The sequence below is a fragment of the Phaenicophaeus curvirostris genome, chromosome 4 (assembly GCF_032191515.1).
Source record: "Phaenicophaeus curvirostris isolate KB17595 chromosome 4, BPBGC_Pcur_1.0, whole genome shotgun sequence".
NCBI classification, from domain to species: domain Eukaryota; kingdom Metazoa; phylum Chordata; class Aves; order Cuculiformes; family Cuculidae; genus Phaenicophaeus; species Phaenicophaeus curvirostris.
In genome coordinates, this window is record NC_091395.1 from 12545942 (window position 1) to 12562234 (window position 16293).

General features: G+C 43.2%; 1 protein-coding gene across 1 annotated transcript; it reads left to right on the forward strand.

Annotated features, from left to right (window-relative positions):
• Window positions 1-3395: 3395 nt before the first annotated feature.
• MGST2 (microsomal glutathione S-transferase 2) lies at window positions 3396-14371 on the forward strand. Its single transcript, XM_069855259.1, has 5 exons — window positions 3396-3514; window positions 7991-8090; window positions 9294-9364; window positions 11062-11143; window positions 14163-14371. The coding sequence occupies exons 1-5, from the start codon at window positions 3457-3459 to the stop codon at window positions 14293-14295; spliced, it is 444 nt and encodes a 147-aa protein (XP_069711360.1). The 5' UTR covers window positions 3396-3456; the 3' UTR covers window positions 14296-14371.
• Window positions 14372-16293: the final 1922 nt, after the last annotated feature.

The following is a 16293-nucleotide window of genomic DNA, read 5'->3' on the forward strand; positions in this document are numbered from 1 at the left end:
GATTTTTGCTGCTATGAAAGCCTACTATGATTACAATGGGATAATACGCAAGACTGGCACAGTTTATGTTTTATAAACATGTATAAAAATATATTATTCTCTATTGCAATCCAGAATTGCATCCCAGGCATGTTCCTACAATGTCCAAAGTAAAAAAATGTACTGATACCCAGAGGCCAGAAGGAAATCCATGAGGCTTGTGGGCATGTGGGTATTTATGTGCACAGAGCATCTCACATTAACATCGATGGGAGTTCAAACACATCAATCTTTTGTACACCCAGATGAGAACACCATGAACCAATCCTTTCCTGACTTATATCCGATATTGATGGAGGTGACATGAGGCTGCAGAAGGTGCAGAGTGGAGAAGAAACCGAACCTCTAGCTACTATTCTATTTAATCCTTTTAAATCTGCCCCGCCACCACTATCAAAAATAGTCTGATCTCATGCCACCAGTGTCCAAAGGATGAGGATGTGAAATAAGGACCTGTTTTATCATTTGGTAGCACTGTCACAAAGCAGGGAACTCTGAACAGCCAGACCTTAAAAAAGACTGAATAAAATGGACTATTCATCCTTCCTCTGAGGCCCTGTGCAAATTAAATGTCAACCAGCAGCAGACATGGGTTACAACTGGTATTTAGGAGTTAGAAATAGGAACATTGGAAGGAATAAACATATTTTCTTCCTCTTTCAACCGTTTCATATTTCTGATAAATTTAAAGCTGGAGCATGACCCAGTGCTACACAAGCCCAGGTTCTCTGTAATTTATTGTTGAAAAGCAGGGTAAATTAATAAACCGCAGAGCACACTACTGTTACTGCTGTAACTAAACTGCTTTTGATACACGAGCTAGCCTCATACATTGTAATAGTCTTGATTTACCCTATAAAAGTTTTTACTGAACATGTTATGTTCAGATGTGTTTTCCCTTCCAGCCAGAGGAGCCTCTCCGTTCTTCAGAGCCTGTCTTATAGAAGATGTTTAAAAATAAAAGATGCTGCACTGCCACTTGTGCCTGGCCTTTAAGGAGTTACACCCCAGCACAGACTGAACACTGCCCTTTGCAAAGCTCTTTTCAGCTCTTGCAGGGACACAAACAGAGGAGCTTTGACAGTGTAAGTCTATTAAAAGAGCTTATTTGATCAGTCTGTTTTCACGCTTAAAATGCTTTTGGTCTCACTACCCCAGCCATCTGCTCTCTGGTGACAGCAGTTCTGCCACCCTGCTGGGATTTGCCTTTGCTGCTGGTTAACAGGAGCTTCTCTAGGGAGAGAAGCGCCAGCCTCTGTGGGAAGGTCTGCGAGGGAGGCACAGGTCAGCAAGAGGCAGGACCACTCATTTACCTTAACTCCTGAGGCTACACAGACACACAGCTCTGAAACACAGCTGCTGCATGGAACTATTTTAGTAAGCCCTGTCCCTGTGCAACGCCTCAGTTTCTGCTGCTGTAAATCACGGTTAATTTGTTTTACCTGTAGAGCACACATTAAAAGTACAGTGAAGCAATAAAATACCTCTGTTTCCCAATGGGAAAGACTTAAGTCTGGTAAGATACCACCAGTATCTTTGACTTCACAAAGTCATTTTGCTGCTCAGAGCCTCTGCTCTTGCTTTGGAGACAGCTTTGGACAGCTGCAGAGAACATGCATTTGCACCAGCAGAGAGAAGCAAAGCATGTATGAAATACATGCCAGTGAAGGAAATGCAAAATCAAAATACATTCATCAGGAGCAAACCGAAAATCAGTCACAGGCAAGCTGTCAAAATGTCCTGACATAACTGCAGAAATCTCTTGGTTGTTTCTGACATCTATTTATATGTTGGGGTTTGTACATATCATAAAACTCTGGGTATCTGAGATACTACTGTATTTCTACAATCATAAATAAGCCCGATCTTGTTTTGTGTGTGATCTGACTTTCTCTTCTGGGTTACACAGGGAGGAAGCATCACATCGGCTGTGTACTACATATGACTAAAAGCATTATAAATCTATAGGCAACTACAAACTCTCTGCTACCAGTGGAAAGTGAACCGCGTTCTAAGCAGGCTCTGGCTTAGCTGTAGTGGACGTGTAACATATTATTTCTGTGGATTTAACCCCCCTGCACTAAATTGTATTCCTGCCTACCTTTAAGTCAATTTTTCTTGGATTTTGCATGTCCATTGCCACTGTTAAATTCAATGCTTTGAAAAAAGTCTGAAAAAACCCCATAAATTCAATATCATCAGGCCACAAAATGTTTAGCCCTTATGGTTTTAGCTTTTCAAATGATCAGCTCTGTCAAAGTTTTCCTTCTCTTTCCTCTAGCAGCAGGGTGACAATGCTTTGAATGCTCCTGAGCCAGCCCCTAAAAACACAGAGAGACTGTGTGGTCAGAAAGCCAGTCCATACTAAAACAAGAACCGCAATTGCAGCACATAAATCAGCAATTAAAGAGTTACTAAGCACAAACATCCAACAACTGTTATTATAGTATATATATTCTGTTAGAAAGAAAAATATACTGAATTAGTACCCAAGAAATGACCTTTTAAAATTTGGCAAGGTAAAATAACTGATTTAAAGTAATTTTTTACGTTAGCCTTTAAAATGAGCAAATTTGAGTACAGTCAACGAAATATACCACTTTAACATCAGCTGGAGGCCAAGTGGATAGATAATCCTGCAGTCGCAACAAACATTATGCTGGTTTTGTCCCAGTGGTCTTATGGGATCATAAAGGCTAAAGACATTAAGCTTCTTGTTAGTTAGGGCTAACTGATGAAACGCTGTTCCTTGAGAGAATCTCTCCCAGTTTTAGCACTAGGCATAAGGTAGAGGAAGTATACTCTGGGCAGTAAAAATGAGGGGAGATTTTTCTTTCTCAGTTGTTTTACCCTTTGAACTATCCCAAACAATTCCTTTCTGCATGCTGACTGCCTGTAAATTGGGTGTCATGTCATCCGTCAGAGCCCGAGCTGTACATGTTCAGCAAAGCCCGTAAATCAAGTGTAGGGACAGTACAAAGCTCAGCTCCCTCCTCGCATCTCCAACACCTGCTGCTTTCGAGTGGCCCTTCTGGTGATGGATGCAGCCCTCACCACGCTAGACTCTGTACAAACACAGGAAAAATAGTCTTTGCCCCCAAAGAGGTTGCAACTCAGACATAAAAGAACAGCTGAATCCACAGAGGCAGGAAAGGCTGGTTTTGTTCCCTCTGCGTTTTCACACAAGCAAGAAGCAGGCAGGGCTGGCTGACTGCATTTGAACATTTTCAGGAGTGAAAAATGGCCATAATTTTGCAGTTGTGTTTTTAAAAGTTAGGTTGTTTTACTGCCGGGGCAGACCTTTGTTGCACTGCTGAAAAGCACCATCATTCTCCCACCTGTTGTATTTCCTTATTGCTCAATCAAGCTCTCTCTCCTATACACACATCCTGCTCGCACACAGAAGCTGCTGGGAAAATGGCTCGTGATTTAATTTTGCTTGCGGCCGTCTCTCTTCTTTCTGCCTTCCAGCAATGTAAGCTCTGTGGGGTTGCCTGGCTGGGGCTCGGGGAGGTTTCTACCGGTTCTGAAGTACTGGAAATTATTTTAGGATAAACTGGCTGCTCTGTAACTTTAATTTCTGAGAACTCCTAGGATTTTTCTCACCTGAGCATTGTTTACCCTCTCTGTAGCCTGAGAAGGAGTTGGCTCAGTGGGACAGATTACTTTGCCCTGTGGGAGAAACTAATTTGTTTTCAATTCTGTTTTGTTTGCTGACTTTTTGGAACTGTGCTATTGTAAGAGCTTGTAACTAGCTGTAAAGTTACTCCAAAGCCACACCATGTCTTGGGTTTGATTCTTATTTAGGCGCCGATACAACTGAAAACCTCAAAAGAAAGAGTAAATTTGTGAAATCAAATACACCAGTGCTGGACTGAAAGCACTCTAAAAACTGTTTCCTGATATAGAGATATATACTAAGTATCTGAAATGAAAGAAGAAAGCAAACCTTTACACCAGGCAGCAATAATATGGGATATCCCATATTATGTCTTCCTCATTACCTTTCTTTAGGTTCTAAATGGACTTATTCTTTAACATCTAAATAGATTGATTCTATCCCATGTTGATACGTCTTTGAGAATCAAGGACTTGGGGAAAGAAGTGGGCAAGTCTGACATGCTTCTTTGTTATGTATCAGTCTAAAATTGCAATAGCAGTTTTAATGCTTGTCATTATTTGCTTTGAAGCATGTTAATTCGTATAGTTATATTTACACCAGGAAACAAGACACATTTTAAAGGCATTTATGCTATTCCACTATGAGATTAAGAGCAAGTTAAAAATGATTACTCTGCCTTTTTTTTTAAATATTTGCAGCACTGCCACCTTATGTAGCAACCTAACTATGTAACTTGATTGTTTGTTTATTTGTTCTCAAAGCCTGAAGACTGAAATAACATCTGTACCCAGCAGAAAAAAAGGCAGGAGAACGTGACCCTTCCAGGTTGAAAAAGCCCAATAGAGCAAAAGGCAAATAAAAAGCACCTGAAATTTACATTCTCTTTTTCTGTCATTAGATTAGCTACAACATACCCTTGTGATCTTCTTAGAACATTTCTGTCTGCTGGAGAAATGATATTTACCACCAACTTCTGTGAAAGTTCAACTTGTCTGCCTTAGTTTTTTTATGTGAAAGTGGAAAGAATTAAAACCAACCAACCACACATTAGCTGGAAAAGCACTGCAGTTTGAATCTGGGGAGGGGCTCTTTATCAGGGGGTGCAGTGACAGGATGAGGGGGAACAGTTTTAAGATGAAACATGGGAGATTTAGATTAGATATTAGGACAAAGTTTTTCTTGTGAGGGTTGTGAGGCACTGGAACAGGCTACCCAGAGAAGTCATGTATATCCCATCTCTGGAGGTCTTTAAGAGCAGTCTGGTTGGGGCATTGGGCAGCCTGATCCAGTGGGAGGTGTCCCTGCCCATGGCAGGGGGGTTGGAACTGCATGATCTTTAGGGTCCAGTCCAACCCAAACCATTCTATGATTCTATGAAAACTCAAGGAATTGTACATATACTGAAACTGTGAAGGGAGGGGCAAAATACCCAAGTTCTTTCTTGTGATGGTTAATCCATATTACTTAATCTAAGTTAAAATCACAGAAAAGACAAGATAACCTGGGTCTTAATTTCCACTGGCTGTCTGACACCAAGCCCCTGGGTAAGAATCTGATCTGCTGATCGGACTTAAATCATCACCGCTCAGCTTCCTTTCAGCATGGGTAAACCAGCATGGATTAATTTATGGGAATTCAAATGAACGTTGTGAAACGGGCACCATAAACACGTGTTATAACCAGCTCACATGAGGGGAGTAGCCCAGCTTGTGATCGATGCCTGTGAGCAAAACACACAACATACAACATTGCTCTGTTTGCTCTTGTATTTATTCTGCTGAGCCCCTGGTCCCGAATTAGGAAGGTGCTAATAGGCAATGTGACCTCCTTGAAGCAGTGCTGGAAGTCAGGTTTCACTTAGCAATCACCAGAGGTACAAGATTCTGTGCCTCAGACCCATGAGTTATTCAAAGAATCAGGTCAGTCGAAGATTAAACTGTGCAAGAAACGCTCTAGGGTAGAAAGAAAGAGCAGGAACAATGCAGCAAATGGTTTCCAGTCATGAATCCAGTTTAGAGCAGCTAAGATTTGCTAGAGAGATTAGCATTTTGTAGATTGATGGGAAAACAAGGGGATCCAATGAAAGGATAGACTGAATGCCAGTCATTGATACAGGAGAGAACAGGGAGAACAGGAGTCCCACTACTCCATTTTGAAGCATCTCTCTGAATTAACTCCTTTAAAAATCACTATTATCAATTCCAGGACTCAGCAAGCAAAAAGCATTTGATATTTTTTTAAAGGTTGTTAAGCCATGCAAATTAACAGGCGCTATCGCATACAGTACAGGTGGCAGCTTCTCTGCAGGCCTTTTAACATGTATAAAATGGTTGAGAGTAATGTTCCTTGAAAGCCTGCTTTGTCCCGTATTTTCAGAATAAAGATATTAACTCAGTAACCAGAAATGCCACCTGAAGATGAAAGCAAAAAAAAATAAAAAAAAGGCAAACAAAGGCAAGCCAAGCATGCTTTTTAACTACCCCCATCATATAATTTAGCCTGCTAGCATTGAACAACTTGAAAGAAGGGGAAGAAAAGGCTATGAAAATCTACATACTCCTGCTGCAATGTTTTCTGGAGTCCTCACGGCGGCACCTCCAGCGGGTGGGACAGGAGAGCTGCCCCATTGCTTCAGTATTTACTTTAAACCGTAATCACAAAACTTTAATTTGGAGTTTCATTGCTACTTTCCATTCACCAGAAAGGAACTGAAAGGCACGTCCTGTGCAGTTAACAAAAAATACAGTAATTATTCCACTCCTGAGCTCTGTTTGAGTCCCTGGTTGGCATCTGTCTTGTTCTGCACACTGGGCTAACCCTTTCCTTTAAGGTGACAGACATGACTCTAGTTCACCCATTATATGATTTTCACTGGTGTATAGAAGCTCACTTGTCCCTAGCTGGAGCAAAGTTCCCATCAATCACAGTGGAAGCCCCTAAGAAGTGGCTTTTATAATGCTCAGCTGTACTATTGTCCCAGCACAACCTGTTTCTGCATAACATTAGCCAGAGTCTGCCGCGTGCAAATCTTTGCTCCTCAAACTAGAGTCTTGCTGACCAAGAAATACAAAGGGCAAATCACATTACAGCTGAGACCAGGGTTATACTGTGGCCTTGACGATTTGTTTTAGTTAATTATATTGAACAAACAAGAGTGATTTTGTCCCTACAGTGTCTGAATCTTATTTCCCCCAGTGCATTTATTTAATCCAGCACCCGTTCAAGGCCTTTTTTTTTCAACTGACTCAGATGCAGTGAGCTGCCTTCGCTTATCTTAGTTCCTCAGTAGAAAAAAAAAAAAGGTGCTACACTGGTTGTAAGCATAGAATGGATCGGTGCAGCCTGAAAATAAGGAATCATAGAATAACCAGGTTGGAAGAGACCCATGGGATCGAGTCCAACCATTCCTATCAAACACTAAACCATGCCCCTTAGCACCTCGTCCACACGTCCCTTAAACACCTCCAGGGAAGGTGACTCAACCTCCTCCCTGGGCAGCCTGTTCCAGTGCCCAATGACCCTTTCTGTGAAGAATTTTTTCCTAATGTCCAGCCTAAACCTCCCCTGGCGGAGCTTGAGGCCATTCCCTCTTGTCCTGTCCCCTGTCACTTGGGAGAAGAGGCCAGCACCCTCCTCTCCACAACCTCCCTTCAGGTAGTTGTAGAGAGCAATGAGGTCTCCCCTCAGCCTCCTCTTCTCCAGGCTAAACACCCCCAGCTCTCTCAGCTGTTCCTCATAAGGCCTGTTCTCCAGCCCCTTCACCAGCTTTGTTGCTCTTCTCTGGACTCGCTCCAGAGCCTCAACATCCTTCTTGTGGTGAGGGGCCCAGAGCTGAACACAGGATTCGAACGCATTGCTGGCTGAAAATGTCAGTGCACAAACCACTATGGCTCACCTACCGCTTTGACTGATAAGTGAGGTAGGATTTGCCAGCATATAGTGTTTGTCCAAAAAAAATGGAACATTTTGACGGTGACAGAAGTTAAAAAGCAACTTTTCAGTTAAGTTTTATGGGAAAATATTTCTCAGAAGTAAATGTTGTGCTCTCACAAGTTTCAGGCTCCCTGAAGCGTGTTCCCTACACCTTCCCTGCTACCCCCCCTTCTGAAAGGGCTGCAAGGTGGCAAATAATGGATGAATCACAGGGCAGGACAGGAGATGCGTGGGTGGGAATGGAGATTATAGTTTATCTAATATTGGTCTCTTCTCTTCAAACTAAATGGAAAGAGCTGAAGAACAATGATCTCTGTTTTAAAGATTACTGACATGTTACGGGAGAAACTGAGCCAAGGAACTGTGTAATTCACGAGCCCTTACTTTTGCTTACAGTTCATTTTGCTTGGCTGGTGGGGAAAGCGAGAATGAAGCACAAGGTCATGCCGCCAGCTGTCAGTGGAGCTCCAGAATTTGACAGAACTTTTCGTGCGCAGTAAGTCCAGATCATTAAGATGGTGGCAGCGAATAGCAATTCAGTCCAGAAGAGAAAAGGAAAAACATGATCTTAAAACACAACATTTTTTTTGCACCTTTTTCTCAAAAAAAAAAAAAGGAAAAGAAAAAGAAAAATAATGAACAGATCACTAGGTCACTTTCAAATGGTTCAGCTATGATTTTAATAACGGGGTAAGTTCATCTCGTTAAAAACAGCCACTACTCAAATTCCGATCAAAGTAGGCAATCAGATTACCCAAACCTAAGCGGTATCTGAGAGCTAATTGACGGTAACTTAGAGAATTCAGAAGTTCTGGATGTAGCAAGCTGTCGGTTCTTGGTCTGCGGCTAACACCAAACATATGGAAGGCGAGCACAGAAAACCACCGTCTCACAATGGATAACAGTAGAATAGCCTGTCTACAAAGACAACGTCTTCCTAAAGGGCCCCAGTTTGTGATTAGCTAATGATGCAAAAATATTTATATTTACTTAAAACAATCCCATCTGCTGTAAGTGCAGTTGTAATGGAGAACAATAATGAGACATGGGATGCTCTAGAAAACATATTAGACAGCAGAATGTGTTAGATGTAGAAGATTGCCTAATTCTTTAAAAAGAAATTCATTTAGGACAACCAAGAAAAGATACAGAAACGAAACATTGGTGAGAAAACTGATGGCGTCCACAGATAAAGATGTTATGGTCCTCATGATAAGAAGATCTATTGTGTGCTGTCTGTACCTCATAGCACTTCATAAATGCAGTTGGCCTTGGCAGAGCAATCCAAGATGCCTACACACAGCTTCCTCTTATAGCCCTGGGAATGCTGACCCACAAAGTCGCATACTGAGTACGGAGATAAGTGATTAACATCACATCCATGTGCTGGAATTCCTGCCTCTCCCTGCTGCACAGACACTTGAGTTAGGATTATTTGCCCTATTTATTTCCATGTAGCTGGAATCCAGATCCTTGTCTAAGTTTAAATACCAGGCAAATATTTGAAATAGTTTGTATTTGAGGTTACAAAGAAGAGAATTTTTAAGAGAGCCTAATTCTGTCTTTACTGTGCTCCCACTGGATTCGATAGCATTAACTTTAGTGGCAACTAAATGAGGCCAAAGCCAATTCTCCTTGAAAATCCCACCCGTAGTTGTTTTCCTTTCCAGACTAATGCTCTTTCAAATTTATTCTGCAGACAGAACTGTGTGGAGTTTTACCCAGTCTTCCTGACTGCCCTCTGGACTGCAGGATGGTTTTTTAATCAAGGTAAACACTTTTTATTTCTGTCTTGGACTGAGAAGTTTTATGTAACTTTTTAAAATCCTTCAGTTCTGTCAGGAGGTAAATGACTGTAGACAACTTTTCCCCTTCTATTAATTGCACTACCTGAGCGCAGCCTCCCTAGAAGAATGCTCGGTGGCAATGAAATCCACACTTAGTTATGGCATTTCACATAGTCCCACCAGCTTTAACTTCTCTCTGCAAATCAAGGAGCCGCTACATGGCACGTTTATCATGCAGGGTGAATCATTCAGAGAAGCAGCTCCCTGCTGCTTCCCACTAACAATTATCTGCACAGTATGGGACAATTCTCACAGGACATCAAGCATAGCTATCGTTTCTGGGGAGGAGGCAGCCTGAAGAGACTCAGGTCAGAGCACTCATGCCTGTGGCTGGACCCCTGGCTGATGGAAATGGAGCTCAAGCCAGCAAAACGTTTGGGTTTTATTATCCATCCCAGATGAGTGACACCACCAGTGGGCTATGACTTGTTTGTTCTGGGACATAGCACTGAGCACTGAAGCACAGTCATAACAGCAGCACCTTCAGCCACAGATACTGTACTTCAGGTATGCAGCAGGGACTTGGGAAAATCTATTATGTGTTCTCAGCCACCAACCAGAGGGGCATTTCTTTGGCCAAATGACACCAGAGAACTTTCACACCTCTCACTCTGTTGGACTTTCCAAGGTGGGTCACTGATGTCTCCTAACAGTGATGGGAGAAATTTTGTAGAGCTAGAACTTGTGACAATATTTCTGTTTTGCGGGTGTCTTGAGTCAAATCTCCACTTAAATCCAATGTAAATCCAAAGCAGCATCACTTAAGTCAACAAATTAGACATGAGATAGTACATGTGCTCATAGTCACTTGAATCAAGGAAAATCACAGTTTCTGACCAGCAACCAAGACATGCGCTGTCATAGGTAAGAAAAGAAGGACTACGTTAATCTTTTCTTTAAGTCACCTTTTCAGCTCAGCATCTCCCACAGGTATGTTTACACCAGTTAATCCAGAACAAAGCAAAAGCTGTCCTCTGCAATACTCGCCTGCTTTTGAAAGAAAGCAAAATTATCCAGCTTAGTCCTGGGTTATATGACTGACCTACCCACCCAGCACCATCTATCAAATGGAGGTGACTTTATACTCTTCCCACAGGGAGGTCAGAAAGCTAACTTGACTACAGCTTTCTCTCATGTCCTTGGATAAAAGCTGCTATATAAATGCAAATTAACAACATAAATAAGGGTCTCTTTCCAAAACAAACACTCCCCTTTAGCATGAACTGCCATAACAATACAAAATGACAGAGCTGGGTCAAGTCACAGTGCTCCAAACCAATATCCCATCTCTGGGATGACCACCAAACTGCGGAGGCTGCAGACTCCTGTTCATTCTTGAGATCTCTTTTTCAGGGGATGCTTTTAGAAAATTCTTTGGACAGTCCTATATCCAACCCTATCTGTAAACCCATATCAAAACTCTCCTGTAGTGAACGTTTAGGAATACGCATGTCTCTTTTGAATGATTCTTTCCCAAGATAACTTCCCTGGGTACGGGTAGCTATGAAAATCCCTGCAACTATACAACTAGAAAACATAACAACAGTGTCTAGCTGTCTATGATCCCAGTTTTTTTAGTTTTCTAACTGTTTCCCCCTTCCCCCCTTAATCTTTTCTTAGAATTAGCTTCCTTTCTGGGTGTTTTGTATGTGTTCGCCCGCTACAAGTACTTCCACGGCTACGTACAGTCTGCGAAAGGAAGGTAAGGAGCTACCAGCTGCATGCGGGTTAAAAGCTCCAGGCTGTGAGCCAGGGGCTGGCAGGGAAAAGTGACTATAATTGAATGCAACATGTGTAAAGTGTCAGCGAGAGGTCTGAGGCGGAAACCCTCGGGGAAGAGGGCTGGCTCTTACAGCACAAGCCGAGGTTAAGACGCACACGTGCTGCAGGTCACAGGAGAGAAGAGGTTTGATGCTCACCCTGTGGGTGCCAGCTTTGTACTGGGCATATTGGCAGCCAGACTAGGAGAGAGAGGTCTGTAAACACCAACATAGTTTTGTGGCTCAGGACTGCTGTGGGACGGGAGACTGCTCCGGCAAGGCTTGCACAGCGCCTGCCTGGCTGCTATTCTCAGATTTCCTCGGTTTGTCACATTAAGACCTTTACTCCAGCCGTACAAAATGCATTAAAGGAAGCAAGCAAATCTGTCCTTGTAGGCTAATGAACTTTCACCAAACAGATAAGAGAACACAGCTTCAGATAAGCACAAGTTAATGAATGTTAAGTTCACAGCATCTCATAACATGAATTTTGCTTCAAAAAACATGCACGCTGGCAAAACAGCCCTCCACTATAAACACTCAGACACACAGTTTATTTCTTGTTTCACTGAAGCCACTGCACTGTCTTCTGTGTCCTAACCTAAGTATCCTCTTCCAGCACATGTATCAGTCACAAAAAGAAAATAGCATGATACATGCTTGTGATAAAATTAAAAGACTTGAGGTGCATATTTCCAGAGGAAAACACAAACCCATCAAACTATTTTCCAGAGAATAATCCTGCAGCAGCAAAAGACTGTCCCTACAAGGCTATTTTCCATAGACTGTATAACAATATTGCCTGTTTCCATCACACTACAATCTCCAACAGTCCTTTACCCTCTTTGGAAGGGTTTGAGAGAAGGGAGAGGCTAATTATTTCAGAGCAAATATTTTGAGATAATTTTATATTTCCCGATAAGAGATGCAATAATTCAAATGATGCAATGAACACCAACTGGAGGACTAGCCACTATTACCGAAGACTGGGGAGGAAAACAGTCTAAATTAATGAACAAGCAGAGCATAATGGACTTTGCTTTAATCAACAAACAAACAAAAGCCATTTGTTCAAGAAATCTTGCCCATGCTTTACCTCAGTCCTCTCAGACCAATAGATTCAGCCTCTCAAGCAAGCCCAAGAGCAGTGTCTGGCTTCACTCTTAGACACAGCTTTACACTCTGGTGAGATTCTAGTTTCTTTGAGTTGAGCAGAGGGTGCTGAGAGTCAGGCTGGCAGCCCTAGAAAATGGCTTACGCTAACAGAGCCTGGCTGGTGCTCACCTCCAGCAGGCACCTCAGCCAGCAACAGGTCAGCACAAGCCAGGCGTGTAGAACCCACCCCCCAAAACATATAACAAGCCTCCGGCAGCCCTGGCAGCAAGTAGGTAATTAGTCTTCACACTGATTCTCAATTATAATCACTGGCTACAGCTGTGATAGTTATAAAGCTAAACCAGGTCTGTGTGCTCAAACAGCTGGAGATGGCACACGCTAGTGCCCTTCACTACATGAACAGCAGGTCAGGTTTGCCAAGGCTGGATTTTTTAAGAACACAACAGGAACACGCACCTTCTACTCGATTTCTGTACTGGAGAGGCTTCTGGAAGTGAGCTGTATCCTCTGCCTCAGCACGTTCTGACACTACTTAAAGGGCTAAGCTAAAGATTTTTTTTCATGCGCTCCTGAAACTGAGAAAATCTCATGCTTCACAATTTCAGATCTGCGTTTAGGTGTGGTACGCCCAGAAGGGCTGCTCATACCGAGTCTTTAGGGACCAGAGAGATTCTCAGACTCCCCACTGCCCCGGTGGTGCCTGAGCACCTGACCTCCCTAACCCCTGTGTGTACAGGGATAACTAGCTATAAGCCGAAGGCTGACAAGCTCCTCAAACCTCTCTCCAATGCTAACACGACGGAATTCTCCAAAGGGACCTTTTGTTGGCAGAAGTCAACCCAGTAGCAACTCCAAGACTATGCCTGTCAGACCTGAGCCTGCGCCAAGGCGACTGAGAGCAGCCCCAGGAGATCGTGCATAGAGGTGTTGCTCCCTGGTCTCACCTGTGTGGAAGGCAAGGAGCTGCAGGGCTGTCTCAGCCTCTTCCGTGGGAGCTTTTCATTTTGTACAAATAAGATAACCTGATCCTCTCCCACACCCAGCAAGCACCCTAATTGCTGCTTTTTTGGGATCAACACTCTTCATTTCTGGTCCAAAAATCCACCTCCAGGACAAAGTGATAACCAGCAGCAGACCTGCCAGCTCAGCAGAGCATACCTGACCGACAGATGCAGGCATAAGAGACATGCACACACCTCTCCCTCAGTCCCTAAGGCTTCTCTCCCACACTCCTACACCTGGAGTTGCAGTAGTTCTCAAGCTTCTCTGTGGCTTTAGAATCATAGAATCACCAGGTTGGAAAGGACCCACTGGATCATCGAGTCCAACCATTCCCATCAGTCACTAAACCATGCCCCTCAGCACCTCATCCACCCGTCTTTTAAGAACTTCCAGGGATGGTGACTCAACCACCTCCCTGGGCAGCCTGTTCCAGTGCCCAATGACCCTTTCCATGAAATTTTTTTTCCTGGTGTCCAGCCTGAACCTCCCCTGGCAGAGCTTGAGGCCATTCCCTACAGGTCTATGCGTCATGGGTCTTTTTAGCTATGGGTCTTTGCGTCATGGGACAAGGTAGTTTCACCCAGGAACAAGTTCCTAAATTCCACAAGAATATTTAGAAACACTGGGGGCGAGTTCATCCATAGAGCAGATATTAGGAATCTCTCTTCTCCCTAGCAAGAGGGAATTCAGGAATGGGTTATTAGCCAAACACCCCAAGGTAGCATTGCAGCGGTGATTATTTCTACTACTACACACCTCTTCATAACTGGTGTGGTCAAACAGTTTCACTGTAAACACACCACATGCACCTCTTAACAGTATTTTTCTGATTTCCACTTCTAGGTTAACAGGGTTTTATATGAATGCAATAATTCTAATCTGCTTGATAATCCTGGGCGTGGCTGGGATTGTTGACAGCTTTCTGGATGAATACCTGGACTTCAGCATTATGAAGATACTACGCAAATTGTTCTGAAGACTTTTTTTCAACAAATCGATCAATCAATAAATAAATAATGTGGATACTTTACCCGAACACCAAACAGATTATACGTTGCATGTGAATAAAGCATCAGAACCTTTTAATAACAGCTCGTTGCAATGTAAAACGCGTGTTTTTCCTGAGTTGTTTATGCTTTCTCCTTTCCCTACGCTCTTGATAAAGGGTCAGTCAGACAGAATGTCACCTCATCTGCATTTATATTTAAATATTCTGTTCTTCTGTACAGTATGTTCTCTAAACAAATCACATAAAACCTAAAACCATTAATTTACTAAGTAATTTAGTTGCAACTGGCACTGCAAGCATCAGCCCATCTTACCCAATGTCCTCCAGCTTCGCCAGCACCTCTGTGGTTTCCTTCGACTCCTCTTCATTTCCCGCAGCCGTGCCGTCCGTTCTGCACAAATGTAAAAACACACTTCGATGGGATACGCCGCTCCGAGGTCCCAGTTTTCCAAGTACATCCGATTCCACAGCAGGAGGATGTTTACATGTACATGGAAACATCGCTTGTTTCAGGAAAACTTTTAAAGCTGCACTTGACCCTCTGTTTCTGTGAAGGCCTTTTGATTTTATACACACGTATGCAGTTCAACACATGTTCAAATGCACTTCTCGTAGAAGTGGGGCCCTCCCGTGGGCAGATCCCAGTCCTCACACAAAGCCCCTGGAAGACAGGCTGTACCCACTTGTGAGAGGGAAAGCCAGCCCCGACAAAAAGAAGGCACAGATGCTTGCCTAACAATTGCGTCTCCCGCATTGTCTCCCACCAAGGCACAGATGGCTGGGGTGTGGGAAAGACCAAACGCGTGTCCCAGCACGGCCACAGCTCTGGGAATGATAAAATAGCAATGAAAAGCAAAGTGACTATGAAAAGAGTTTTCTGCTAAGAGGGGGGAAAGTCACGGCTTACCACTGTGAGCTCAAAGTGTGCCGACGATCAATTTAATATAGAAGAACAGAGAAGCAAGGCCATGACTATTTAGGTAACTCCTGATAATTCAAATCACTTAGGCAATGCTGAATATACTCATGCTAGAGCCAGCAGGCAGCAATTTTCACAGAATCACAGAATAACCAGGTTGGAAGAGACCCACCGGATCATCGAGTCCAACCGTTCCTATCAAACACTAAACTCTATCCCTCAGCACCTCGTCCACCCGTGACGAGGGTTGTTTCCTTGTTGTGCCTCTGAAGACACGATTTGTCCAAAAATTCTGCATATTTACAGTGGTGTTCGGCCAGGTCTATACCATGAACATGCTTTTGTTCTTTCTAAAAGTGTACTGAGGCAGGTAACCTGACCACAAAATAATTGAGTGTTGGATTGCATGAAAAACACGGACACATGTGGAAGTTACCTTGTGATTAAAAGACAAAGCTTTGTGCCTGCAAGAGGCAAAAGCTGAAATGCCACTTGAAACAACAAAATTAAACAAGTACAAAGGTGCAATCTTGGGTCCAATAGTGGCTGCTGAGAGGAAAAGGACAGATCATGATGGTGGAAGGCTAGAGCTGACACAGCTGTGGAAAGGGCAACTCTCCAGCACTTGCCTCCAGGGAGGAAGTACAACAGGGACAGATTTAACAGTCACAGAAATCACTGGGAATTCTTCCAGTGACTTTTTATGGCCTAAAAGACAGAAAATTCACCTGCCTACCTGCCAGTGACGCCTTCAGACAGTTGCGGGCAGCAGGAACTGCTGCCACCGGAATCAAAACCAAGACAAAGTTCCAAACTACATAATAGGCTTGAAGGATGAGGTGCTGAGGGCCATGGTTTAGTGATTGATAGGAATGGTTGAACTCGACGATCCAGTGGGTCCTTTCCAACCTAGCAATTCTATGATAAATGCACTCTAGAGGTGGCCCAAAAGTCACTGTACTCATATAGGTCCTTGCTTCTGAAATTATTCCATATCAAGCTTACCCATTGTAGTGGTCTGATGTGTTTATAGACAGCATCCCATA